At 46.5% G+C, this 14,083-nt stretch overlaps 1 protein-coding gene across 1 annotated transcript in view; it reads right to left on the reverse strand.

Moving 5' to 3' along the window:
- Window positions 1–14,083, reverse strand: part of LOC124010750 (extensin-like) — a 155,208-nt gene that overhangs the window by 17,837 nt on the left and 123,288 nt on the right. Inside the window, exons 2-3 of the mRNA XM_046323391.1 lie at window positions 5,795–6,862; window positions 5,189–5,694 (exon numbers count right to left, since the gene is read on the reverse strand). Coding sequence (XP_046179347.1) covers window positions 5,189–5,694; window positions 5,795–6,862 — 1,574 coding nt within the window. The remainder of the gene's footprint in view (window positions 1–5,188; window positions 5,695–5,794; window positions 6,863–14,083) is intronic.

Consider the following 14,083-nt stretch of genomic DNA (forward strand, 5'->3'; position numbering starts at 1 on the left):
GGATTACCATGGTAACATATCAGAGTGGTCATACATTCCTGTCTGGTAGTAATGGGGTTACCATGGTAACATGTCAGAATGGTCATACCTTCCTGCCTGGTGGTAATGGGGTTACCATGGTAACATGTCAGAGTGGTCATACCTTCCTGTCTGGTAGTAATGGGGTTCCAATGGTAACATGTCAGAATGGTCATACCTTCCTGCCTGGTGGTAATGGGGTTACCATGGTAACGTGTCAGAGTGGTCATACCTTCCTGCCTGGTGGTAATGGGGTTACCATGGTAACATGTCAGAGTGGTCATACCTTCCTGTCTGGTAGTAATGGGGTTACCATGGTAACATGTCAGAATGGTCATACCTTCCTGCCTGGTGGTAATGGGGTTACCATGGTAACGTGTCAGAGTGGTCATACCTTCCTGCCTGGTGGTAATGGGGTTACCATGGTAACATGTCAGAATGGTCATACCTTCCTGCCTGGTGGTAATGGGGTTACCATGGTAACGTGTCAGAGTGGTCATACCTTCCTGCCTGGTGGTAATGGGGTTACCATGGTAACGTGTCAGAGTGGTCATACCTTCCTGTGTGTTGTCCCACATTCAGCAGCATTTCCTTGATCCTGGTCCAGAATACACAGGGTTTCTCCCTCCCCATATTGACTGATACCTGATCCTGGTTCAGAATACACAGGGTTTCTCCCTCCCCATATTGACTGATCCTGGTCCAGAATATACAGGGTTTCTCCCTCCCCATATTGACTGATACCTGATCCTGGTTCAGAATACACAGGGTTTCTCCCTCCCCATATTGACTGATCCTGGTCCAGAATACACAGGGTTTCTCCCTCCCCATATTGACTGATCCTGGTCCAGAATATACAGGGTTTCTCCCTCCCCATATTGACTGATCCTGGTCCAGAATATACAGGGTTTCTCCCTCCCCATATTGACTGATCCTGGTCCAGAATACACAGGGTTTCTCCCTCCCCATATTGACTGATCCTGGTCCAGAATACACAGGGTTTCTCCCTCCCCATATTGACTGATCCTGGTTCAGAATACACAGGGTTTCTCCCTCCCCATATTGACTGATACTGGTTCAGAATACACAGGGTTTCTCCTCCTCATATTGACTGATACTGGTTCAGAATACACAGGGTTTCTCCCTCCCATATTGACTGATACCTGATCCTGGTTCAGAATACACAGGGTTTCTCCCTCCCCATATTGACTGATACCTGATCCTGGTTCAGAATACACAGGGTTTCTCCCTCCCATATTGACTGATCCTGGTCCAGAATACACAGGGTTTCTCCCTCCCATATTGACTGATCCTGGTTCAGAATACACAGGGTTTCTCCCTCCCCATATTGACTGATACCTGATTCTGGTTCAGAATACACAGGGTTTCTCCCTCCCCATATTGACTGATACCTGATCCTGGTCCAGAATACACAGGGTTTCTCCCTCCCCATATTGACTGATACCTGATCCTGGTCCAGAATACACAGGGTTTCTCCCTCTCCATTCCCCAAGTCATCTTGCCTAGCCTAGGTATTAGAATCTCTGACCAACTCCCAGATAATAACATCTCACTCTATTCTTAATATTTACCAATCTGGTTTTAAATCTGGACATAGAACTGTTTCAGCCACTAACACTTGGATGATATGCCAAATAACCGCGATCATTATAAAAAACATTGACCATTCCCTATTCATTCAAAATACGGTCTGAAATTGTCTTTAATATATAATATATTATTTAATATATATTATCCAGTGGGTTTAAGAAACAATTTAACAGACAGGACACAATGTGTGCTTTCTGACGGCATCAAGTCTAGTTTCCTGGATATTATGAAGGGTGTACCTCAGGGATTAACTTTGAGACCTGCTCTTTTTTTACAACTAATATAAATAATATTGGTCTGTGCGTTACATCCTGTAATAATCATCTGTATGCAGACGATATGGTTATGTAAGCCATTGCACCAGCTATTGACCAAGCTATGTCTCTGTTACCTGGTACTTCCTGTATACAGTCATGTTACATCCTGATATTTATGTATACAGTCATGTTACATCCTGGTACTTCCTGTATATAGCCATGTTACATCCTGGTACTTCCTGTATATAGCCATGTTACATCCTGGTACCTCCTGTATATAGCCATGTTATTACCTGGTACTTCCTGTATATAGCCATGTTACATCCTGGTACTTCCTGTATACAGTCATGTTACATCCTGGTACTTCCTGCTATTTTCTGCCATGTTACATCCTGGTAGGTTACAGAATCCAGTCATGATTTAAAACTTAATGCCTGTGAAACTACATATACTCTACCATTCAACAGTCATGTTACATCCTGGTCACTTCCTGTCCATTAAAATCACAACAAATTGATCATCCAGTGTAGACATTGTTATGCTGCAATCTGATTTAGCTGGTAACAGCTGATTTTCTATGGTTGATTTAAATATCTACAATGCCGGTGAAAGGCCCATCACTAATGTTTCTAATGGTGGTCAGCTCAAATGTCCTTGTTTATAATTAAAAAAATTGATCAGAAATACAGTGTAGACATTGTTCATGTTGAGGTTTGAGGACCTATTTGAGAGCTCCATGGCAACAGCTGATTTTCTATGGATTTTTTTGGAATATCTCCACAACAGGGGATTCATCCTAACTGTAGAGGTTTGAGGAGCCTGGTTTGAGAGCTCCATGGCAACAGGGGATTCATCCCATGTAGAGGTTTGAGGAGCCTGGTTTGAGAGCTCCATGACAACAGGGGATTCATCCCAACTGTAGAGGTTTGAGGAGCCTGGTTTGAGAGCTCCATGACAACAGGGGATTCATCCCAACTGTAGAGGTTTGAGGAGCCTGGTTTGAGAGCTCCATGGCAACAGGGGATTCATCCCAACTGTAGAGGTTTGAGGAGCCTGGTTTGAGAGCTCCATGGCAACAGGGGATTCATCCCAACTGTAGAGGTTTGAGGAGCCTGGTTTGAGAGCTCCATGACAACAGTGCAATCATCCCAAATTCCCTATATAGTGCACTACTTTTGACAAAGGCCCCATGAGGCTTTGGTCCGAAGTAGTGAACTAAACTGTCGATAGGGTGCCATTTGGTAGCATTCCCATAGACATTTTACAAGATGACTTCTGCAACAAGGACCGATGGTTTCCAAGAATCATATACTGGAGTGCACTGCAGGGTTCAATGTCATCTTCACCCCCCCCCTCCCCCCACCTCATCCTCCCTGCCGGTCCCAGCTCACACTGCCTTGGCTGGGCTTCTGTCATGGAGATGTGGCCTCTCAACAGGACATCCATGCTGAGCAGAGATTATACTGGAGGAGACAGGACCCAGAGTGGTTGTGTGTGTGTGTGTGTGTGTGTGTGTGTGTGTGTGTGTGTGTGTGTGTGTGTGTGTGTGTGTGTGTGTGTGTGTGTGTGTGTGTGTGTGTGTGTGTGTGTGTGTGTGTGTGCGTGCGTGCGTGCGTGCGTGCGTGCGTGCGTGCGTGTGTGAGGTAAAATATAAAAATATATGCCATTTATCAGATACTTTTATCCAAAGGGCCTAACAATCAAGCCTAGATATGTCCTACTAGTCATCAATAAAGAAGTCTAAGTATATCGCTGCCTCAACAACCCCAGAGACGGGGCCGTATGTGATACGGTGTCAGAAGAGATCAATCGTTGTGTGTTTTCCATTATGAAACATTTATGTATGAAACAATCCTCAGTGGCTGCCCTCACAGCTCTTTCTCCTGAGGCAATTGAATTGGCTTGTTTCTGACGGTAACACGACTGTGCCCTTGGAGCTCGTCCTCAGAGCACAGCGGATTTGTGTGGGGATTAAGGAAATTTAGTGAGAGAGGCAGGGAGAAAAAAGGAGAGAAGAGAGCGGGAGAGAGAGACGGAGGGAGGAGAGAGAAAGAGAGATAAAGAGAGAGAGAGAGAGATGGAGAGGGAGCAGAGAGACAGAAAGAGAGAGAGAGAGAGACAGAGGGAGAAGATTGAGAAGGAGAGAGAGAGAGTGTGAGAGAGAGGGAGATAGAGAGAGAGAGAGAGAGAGAGAGAGAGAGAGAGAGAGAGAGAGAGAGAGAGAGAGAGAGAGAGAGAGGGCGATAGAGAGAGATAGTGTGATAGAGAGAGAGAAGGAGAAAGAGTGTGAAACATTGTCCCATTTTCCAAATGCTTTCTTCTCTTATCGAAATGAGATCACATTTCAATGTGTCAATGCCGCCTCCTTCAACCAGACCATGTCTTTGTCCCAAATCAAATCCATTGTTACAATAAGTGTAGACCTTACCGGGAAATGCTTACTTACGAGGCCCTTAACCAACAATGCAACAGTTTTTAAAAGTAAGTAAGAAAAATGTCCTAAAAAGATAGTAACACAATAAAATGATAATAACGAGGCTAAATGAAAGGTGTACCGGCAGTATAATCAATGTGCAAGGGGTATGGGTTCGTTTTACCTGGGCACCATACTGGGGGAGCATTTGGGATGCAGATGTATTTATTTGAGAGCTTGTGTTCCTATGTGCTATGTCCTTCAGAGCCCAACTCACACATGAGGTTCCCAGCAGCTAAAATGGCCTTTCAGAAATCAAGTCAGCTACCTACATGGCTTAAGAGGTATTGAGGGGAAATGGGATGAAGATTCCCGGGGGGGGTGCTATTTTTTTCCGTACTGTGGGATACAAATTGTTGCTTACTGGAAAATACTCTTTCAAACACACGGTCACGTTGTACAGCGCCATTACGGCTATTCACAGGGCTATATTTGCCCTTTATTGGAGCGGCACAATTGGCCCAGCTTTTCTCTCCTTCTAAAAACAGAAATAAATATTTTGGCCTTTACAAATATTATTTCTGCCTTTATTCAGATTACAATTGCTCTCTTTTCGTTTTTATTTTATTTTTTGAAAACGAAATAACCTCCAAAAAAATCGTTATATATTATCCAGTTGATAACAGTCATATAACGACACCTACATAAAGCTGAGTGACTCATTCATTCATGGCTTTGAATCAAAATATATAATAAGCAACATTCTTCCTTTAATAAATAAATGTTTTGGTTATTCTGACCTGGACACCATATATAGTGGTATAATAGGCCGTTGTGGGCTGTCAGCAGGACAATATACCTTTACCAACACCTCTCTGTATTTGGATACTTTGTGGATGGGGACTCCCGGAGTGGATGGGGGCTCCCGGAGTGGATGGGGGCTCCCAGAGTGGATGGAGGCTCCGGAGTGGATGGGGGCTCCGGAGTGGATGGGGGCTCCGGACACAGTGGATGGGGATATCCCTGAAGGATGGGGGCTCCGGTTATAATGGATGGGGGCTCCGGAAGGATGGGGACTCCCGGAGTTGATGGGGGCTGATGGATGGGGGAGTCTCTGGGGGCTCCGGATCCATCTGAATTATAATATGGGGGCTCCCGGAGTTGATGGGGGCTCCAGGGTGAATGGGGGCTCCCGGAGTTGATGGGGGATATTCCTGGAGTGGATGGGGACTCCCGGTAGTTGATGGGGGCTCCGGAGTGGATGGGGCTCCCGGAGTGGATGGGGGCTCCAGGAGTGGATGGGGGCTCCGGTAGTGGATGGGGGCTCCGGAGTGGATGGGGGCTCCGAGTGGATGGGGGATCCCGGAGTTGATGGGGGCTCCGGGTGGATGGGGGCTCCACGGAGTTGATGGAGGCTCCCGGTTGATGGAGGCTCCGGAGTGGATGGGGGCTCCGGAGTGGATGGGGGCTATTCCGGCAGTGGATGGGGGCTGACCGGAGTGGATGGGGGCTCCCGGAGTTGATGGAGGCTCCGGAGTGGATGGGGCTCCGGAGTGGATGGGGGCTTGGTGGATGGGGGCTCCGGAGTGGATGGGGGCTCCAGGGTGGATGGGGGCTCTGGAGTGGATGGGGGCTCCCGGTAGTTATGATTGGGATGCTCCGGAGTGGATGGGGCTCCCGGAGTTGATGGGGGCTTCAGAGTTGATGGGGGCTCCGGAGTGGATGGGGGCTCCGGAGTGGATGGGGGCTCCGGAGTGGATGGGGGCTCCAGGGTGAATGGGGGCTTCCGGAGATGATGGGGGCTCCGTAGTGGATGGGGGCTCCAGGGTGAATGGGGGCTTCCGGAGATGATGGGGGCTCCAGAGTGGATGGGGCTCCCGGAGTGGATGGGGCTCCAGGGTGAATGGGGGCTTCCGGAGATGATGGGGGCTCCGTAGTGGATGGGGGCTTCAGAGTGGATGGGGGCTCCAGGGTGGATGGGGGCTCCAGAGTTGATGGGGGCTCCAGATGTTGATAGGGGCTCCGGAGTGTTGGGGTTCCGGAGTGGATGGGGCCACGGAGCACTGGATGGGGGCTCCTGGGTGAATGGGGGCTCCAGGGTGAATGGGGGCTTCCGGAGTTGATGGGGGCTCCAGAGTGGATGGGGGCTCCAGAGTTGATGGGGGCTCCAAAGCTGATGGGGGCTCCAGAGTGGATGGGGGCTTCCAGAGTGGATGGGGGCTCCAGAGTGGATGGGGGCTCCAGAGTTGATGGGGGCTCCAGAGTTGATGGGGGCTCCGGAGTGTATGGGGGCTTCCGGGTGGATGGGGGCCACATCTGGATGGGGGCTCCTCAACAATGGGGGCTCCAGGGTGAATGGGGAGCTTCCGGAGTTGATGGGGGCTCCAGAGTGGATGGGGGCTCCAGAGTTGATGGGGGCTCCAAAGCTGATGGGGGCTCCAGAGTGGATGGGGGCTTCCGGAGGGATGGGGGCTCCAGAGTGGATGGGGGCTCCAGAGGGGATGGGGGCTCCAGAGTTGATGGGGGCTCCAGAGTGTATGGGAGCTTCAGGAGTGTATGGGGGCTTCCGGAGTGGATGGGGGCTCCAGAGGGGATGGGGGCTCCAGAGGGGATGGGGCTCCAGAGGGGATGGGGGCTCCCGCTTTGCAAAATGCGTTACTACAGTTGCAGGTTCAATACCTGGCCGGGAGACTCATGAAGTGGCTTTTGGGTTTTAATTTAGAATCCTCCAATCCTCTATATGTAATTATTGGCGGAAAGTCAGGTCATATTTTTCCATATACAGTAGTCCTACCGTAGGCGAGATAATTCTCACTAGTGTTGAGTAATGTCCTGTTAAAAGTGGTCTAGGTCTTATTTATTAAAGGACATATTGAAGTTAGAAGCGAAAGGATATTTCTTTCCTCCACTGCGAATGACCACATAAACACCAGTGCATCACACACAACTGTAGAGGCTTTCTGAACCAGTTGATCTCTGAAGGAGGAGTCACTCTGACAGTTATAATATGATTGGTTGATATTCTCTGAAGGAGGAGTCACTCCGACACAGTTATAATATGATTGGTTGATATTCTCTGAAGCAGGAGTCACTCTGACACAGTTATAATATGATTGGTTGATATTCTCTGAAGGAGGAGTCACTCTGACACAGTAGCATTGGATTGGTTGATATTCTCTGAAGCAGGAGTCACTCTGACACGGTAATAATATGATTGGTTGATATTCTCTGAAGCAGGAGTCATCTGACATATGTAATATATGATTGGTTGATATTCTACTGTATGCTGGAGACACTCTGACATATCCTTAGTAATATGATTGGTTGATATTCTCTGATAAGACAGGAGTCACTTTGACACGGTAGTAATATGATTGGTTGATATTCTCTGAAGCAGGAGTCACTCTTAACATCTGTAATAATATGATTGGTTGATATTCTCTGAAGCAGGAGTCACTCTGACACTTGGTTAAATGATTGGTTGATATTCTCTGAAGCAGGAGACACTCTGACACGGTAGTAATATGATTGGTTGATATTCTCTGAAGCAGGAGACACTCTGACACGGTAGTAATATGATTGGTTGATCTGTCTGTTCTATCAACATGGGCTCAGTAGAGGACATGGTAAGTGTGTTCAGTGTGAATCATTGTGTTCACTTGTTTTACATTACCTACAGATACATGGGCATATAGCAGAGGGATGGTTACAATGACCTTGGTTACAATTACCTTGGTTACAATTACCTTGGTTACAATTACATTGGTTACAATTACCTTGGTTACAATTACATTGGTTACAATTACCTTGGTTACAATTACATTGGTTACAATTACCTTGAACACAAATTACTGTGCAGTGCAAAACAATATTGTGTTCAATATTTTGTCGTTCCTGGGATGGACTGTGTTACTGTACCTTCTTGATACTTTACACGATTATTACATAAATTACTACCTCATACAGAGGGTCAAGTGTTGTCTTTTACTCAATCTTATCTCACAGCCTCATACAATTCCCATGTTGGGGGGGAGGGGGCATCCAGAGGTCAGCTTTTGTAATGTTTGATAACTAGCTGTATCAGATATATCCTTGATTATCTTTGAATGAGAAAATGATCAAAACCTCAGATCGGCAGAATCAGACGTCGAGATCTTTTCAGATACTTCAGATGTTCCCAGGAATGGCTAACCTTTTACGGCGTATCCCAAATGACACCCTATTCCCTACATAGTACACTACTTTTAGGGGATTTGGTCTAAAGTAGTGCACTACATAGGGAATAGGGTGGCATTAGTTAGGTCTCTCTTACATGTCTCTTCTCTGTCACATGTGTTGATTCCCAGTCTCTGAAACACAGAGCTTTGTGCTGACAGTCTCTTGGAACGAAGCCTGACAGTGTTTTGTTGTTTCCCCTTTTAATGGCGGATTTCTCGTTCAGAAGTTGTGGAAAGTTGAAAAAGATTCTTGACAAGTTGATTTTTTATCTTTCTCCACGGGGAACGGTGAGAACTCTGCTTCCTCCTGAAAGGTGAATGAAGCACAAACACATGAGGGACAAGAGAGTGACACACACACACACACACACACACACACACACACACACACACACACACACACACACACACACACACACACACACACACACACACACACACACACACACACACACACACACACACACACACACACACACACACACACACACACACACACACCTTGAAACACATTTGCTTTTTAGGGGGGGCGGTGGTAGATCAGCTTTCATATTGCTGATAGATTGTGGCTTATATCAATACAATTACCAACATGATTTCCAATCCCCCCCTGTATCTTTTTGTTGCAAATATTCTTAAAAAACGTTGTCCTTTATCATGTTCCTCTAACACTACCACCCCGCCCCCCAATTGTAGCAAACCAATGGACCACAACACTTAGGCTTCTACTTACATGTTATTTTAATTTTACAGACATTGTCTATTTTACAATAGTTATATTTTGTTTGTTTTTTCAGTCCAAATCATCTCTCTCTCTCTCTCTCTCTCTCTCTCTCTCTCTCTCTCTCTCTCTCTCTCTCTCTCTCTCTCTCTCTCTCTCTCTCTCCCCCTCTCTCTCTCTCTCCTCCCTCTCTCTCTCTCTCCTCTCTCTCTCTCTCTCTCTCTCTCTCTCTCTCTCTCTCTCTCTCTGTCTCTCTCTCTCTCTCTCTCTCTCTCTCTCTCTCTCTCTCTCTCTCTCTGCCTCTCTCTCTCGCTCTCTCTGTCTCTGTCTCTCTCTCTCTCTCTCTCTCTCTCTCTCTCTCCTCTCTCTCTCTCTCTCTCTCTCTCTCTCTCTCTCTCTCCCTCTCTCTCTCCCTCTCTCTCTCTCCCCCTCTCTCTCTCTCTCCCTCTCTCTCCCTCTCTCTCTCTCTCTCTCTCTCTCTCCCCCTCTCTCTCTCTCTCTCCCTCTCTCTCCCTCTCTCTCTCTCCCCCTCTCTCTCTCTCTCCACTCAACCCCTCTGAACACCATCCAGGTTTTGAATTCTATTTGCCATATATTTTTCCCGCTGAAACGTAATCATTAGTATATGATAATCTATCACAAGTGAAGGCTGACAAGAGGGTTTTTAAAAGAACATGAATTTGAATGAAACATCAACAGTTAATAGATGTAATGAGTTCAACAGCAGAGAGGTCAGAGGTCAGGCAATAGAAGAGCTGTGGAAAGAAAAGCCTTTTATTGTGAGAAGTGATATATGACATTTAATTTTAAAAAGCATTTGTTTATTAATTGACTTCAGTCTCATCGGTCTTGTATCAGATGTGCAGTGATTTGGTACAGGTTTTTTGTTGTTGTAAAGATTTCTTGTAATTAATGCAGGGAATATGGGCATTGACATCAACTATTCCACTGGCCAGACGTAGTGGTGTCCTTTTATTTGTTTATTAAGTGACTGATCGGTCTTGTATCAGATGTGCAGTGATTTGGTACTGGTTTTAATGCAGGGAATATGATCTCACATTCCACTGCATTTCAAAAGAGAAGGGGTAATTTTTCAAATTTTCATTTTTTGACGGTCAAGATAGTACATTCGTCTCTTCTTCTACCAGGGCAGAGAAATGCATTTATCTCTACCTGGGGTCTGGGACAGAGTACTACATTTATATCTATCTGGGGTGTAATGCTTGTCGTCTGGGGAAGGAGAAGAGGACCAAGGTGCAGCGTGGTAAGTGTTCATATTATTTCATGAAATATGCAACACGAGACAAAACAACAAACCCGACAAATAAACAGTCCTGAAAGGTGAAACAAAAAACACTAAACAGGAAACAAACACCCACAAAACACAATGGAAAACAGGCTGCCTAAATATGGTTCTCAATCAGGGACAACGATTGACAGCTGCCTCTGATTGAGAACCATACCAGGCCAAACTAACATAGACAACCCACCCAACTCACGCCCTGACCATACTAAAACAAAAGACGAAACAAAGGAACTAAGGTCAGAAGGTGACGACTCCTTATAGGACAGAGTACTACATTTATCTCTGGTCTGGGGTCTGGGACAGAGTACTACATTTATCTCTGGTCTGGGGTCTGGGACAGAGTACTACATTTATCTCTGGTCTGGGGTCTGGGACAGAGTACTACATTTATCCACTGGTCCGGGACAGAGTACTACATTTATCTCTGGTCTGGGACAGAGTACTACATTTATCTCTGGTCTGGGACAGAGTACTACATTTATCTCTGGTCTGGGACAGAGTACTACATTTATCTCTGGTCTGGGGTCTGGGACAGAGTACTACATTTATCCACTGGTCTGGGACAGAGTACTACATTTATCTCTGGTCTGGGACAGAGTACTACATTTATCTCTGGTCTGGGACAGAGTACAACATTTATCTCTGGTCTGGGACAGAGTACTACATTTATCTCTGGTCTGGGACAGAGTACTACATTTATCTCTGGTCTGGGGTCTGGGACAGAGTACTACATTTATCTCTGGTCTGGGACAGAGTACTACATTTATCTCTGATCTGGGACAGAGTACTACATTTATCTCTGGTCTGGGGTCTGGGACAGAGTACTACATTTATCCACTGGTCTGGGACAGAGTACTACATTTATCTCTGGTCTGGGACAGAGTAATACATTTATCTCTGGTCTGGGACAGATTACTACATTTATCTCTGGTCTGGGACATTTACATTACATTACATTTAAGTCATTTAGCAGACGCTCTTATCCAGAGCAAATTGGGACAGAGTACTACATTTATCTCTGGTCTGGGGTCTGGGACAGAGTACTACATTTATCTCTGGTCTGGGACAGAGTACTACATTTATCTCTGGTCTGGGACAGAGTACTACATTTATCTCTAGTCTGAGTACTACATTTATCTCTATCTGGGGTCTAGGACAGAAGTCCACATTTATCTCTCATATTGAGACCGGGAAGAGGACCACAGAGGATCACAGGATCAATATTTTCCAGGTTTAAAGCACAGGGTTATCTGACTCCTCACACAGACCCTCAGCTGTGACATTAATCTATGTCTGTCCTCTGCTGTTCTAGAGGTCATATTCTAGACAGCACCCTGCTATATAGATACTGTTGCAAAATCAAATGTAATTTGTCAGACATATACAGGGTATTACGGTACAGAGTCAATGTGGAGGCTATATATATATACAGGGGGTACCGGTACAGAGTCAATGTGGAGGCTATATACAGGGTGTTATGGTACAGAGTCAATGTGGAGACTATATACAAGGTGTTACGGTACAGAGTCAATGTGGAGGCTATATACAGGGGGTACCGGAACAGAGTCAATGTGGAGGCTATATACAGGGGGTACCGGTACAGAGTCAATGTGGAAGCTATGTACAGGGTGTTACGGTACAGAGTCAATGTGGAGGCTATATACAGGGTGTTACGGTACAGAGTCAATGTGGAGGCTATATACAGGGTGTTACGGTACAGAGTCAATTTGGAGGCTATATACAGGGTGTTACGGTACAGAGTCAATGTGGAGGCTATATACAGGGGTACCGGTACAGAGTCAATGTGGAGGCTATATACAGGGGGTACCAGTACAGAGTCAATGTGGAGGCTATATACAGGGTGTTACGGTACAGAGTCAATGTGGAGGCTATATACAGGGTGTACCGGTACAGAGTCAATGTGGAGGCTATATACAGGGTATTACGGTACAGGTGCATCGGTTAGTCGAGGTATTTGAGGTCAAATTTACATGTAGGTAGAGGTATTAAAGTGACTTATGCATAGATAATAACAGAGAGTAGCAGCAGTATAGGAGCGGAGGCACACAATGCTAATAGTCTGGGTGGCCATTTAATTAGATGTTCAGTAGTCTTATGGCTTGGGGGTAGAAGCTGTTTAGGAGCCGATTAGATCTAGACTTGGCGCTCCGGTACCGCTTGCCGTGCGGTAGCAGAGAGAACAGTCTATGACTAGGGTGGCTGGAGTCTTTGACAATATTCTGGGCCTTCCTCGGACACTGCCTGGTATAGAGGTCCTGGATGGCAGGAAGCTCGGTCCCAGTGATGTACTTGTCCGTACGCACTAACCTCTTGTAGTGCCTTGCGGTCAGAGGCCGAGCAGTTGCCATACCAGGCAGTGAGACAACCAGTCAGGATTCTCTCGATGGTGCAGCTGTAGAACCTTTTGAGGATCAGAGGACCCATGCCAAATCTTGTTTGTCTTCTGAGGGAATAGGCTTTGTCGTGCCCTCTTCACGACAGTCTTGGTGTGCTTGGACCATGTTAGTTAGTTGGTGATGTCGACACCAAGGAACCTGAAGCTCTCAACCTGCTCCACTACAGCCCCGTCAGTGAGAATGGTGCGTGGCTCCGTCCTCCTTTTCCTGTAGTCCACAATCATCTATTTAGTCTTTAACACATTGAGGGAGAGGTTGTTGTCCTGGAACTACACGGCCAGGTCTCGTTGTTGTTGGTGATCAGCAAACTTAATGACGGTGTTGGGGTCGTGCATGGCCATGCAGTCATGGGTGAAAAGGGAGTACAGGAGGGGACTGAGCATGCACGCCTGAGGAGTCCCGTTTTAAGGATCAGTATGGCGGATGTGTAGATACCTAACCTTACCACCTGGGGGGCGGCCCGTCAAGAAGTCCAGGATCCAGTTGCAGAGGGAGATCTTTAGCCCCAGGGTCCGAAGCTTAGTGATGTGCTTTGAGGGCGCTACGGTGTTGAACACTGAGCTGTAGTCAATGAATATGTGTTCCTTTTGTCCAAGTGTGAAAGGGCAGTGTGGAGTGCAATAGAGATTGTATCATCTGTGGATCTGTTGGGGCGGTATGCAAATTGGAGTGAGAAAAGGGTGGAGATGTGAGTGTTGACCAGCTCTTCAAAGCACTTCAAAGCACTTCAAGGCTACAGATGAGAGCACTACAGATCGATAGTCGTTTAGGCAGGTTACCTCAGTGTTCTTGGGCACAGGGACTATGGTGGTCTGCTATGGTGGTCTGTATTACCAAGTCAGACAGGGAGAGGTTGAAAATGTCAGTGAAAACTCTTGCCAGTTGGTCAGCGCACGCTCGGAGTATACATCTTGGTAATCTATCTGGACTTGCAGCCATGTGAATGTTGACCTGTTTGAAGGTTTTACTCACATCGGCTGCGGAGAGCGTGATCACCTCGTCGTCTGGAACAGCTAGTGCTGTCATGCATGTTTCAGTGTTATTCGCCTCGAAGCGAGCATAGAAGTGGTTTAGCTCGTCTGGTAGGCTCGTGTCACTGGGCGGGATTTCTTATAATCTTCCC

Source organism: Oncorhynchus gorbuscha, linkage group LG23 (assembly GCF_021184085.1).
Source record: "Oncorhynchus gorbuscha isolate QuinsamMale2020 ecotype Even-year linkage group LG23, OgorEven_v1.0, whole genome shotgun sequence".
NCBI classification, from domain to species: Eukaryota; Metazoa; Chordata; class Actinopteri; order Salmoniformes; family Salmonidae; genus Oncorhynchus; species Oncorhynchus gorbuscha.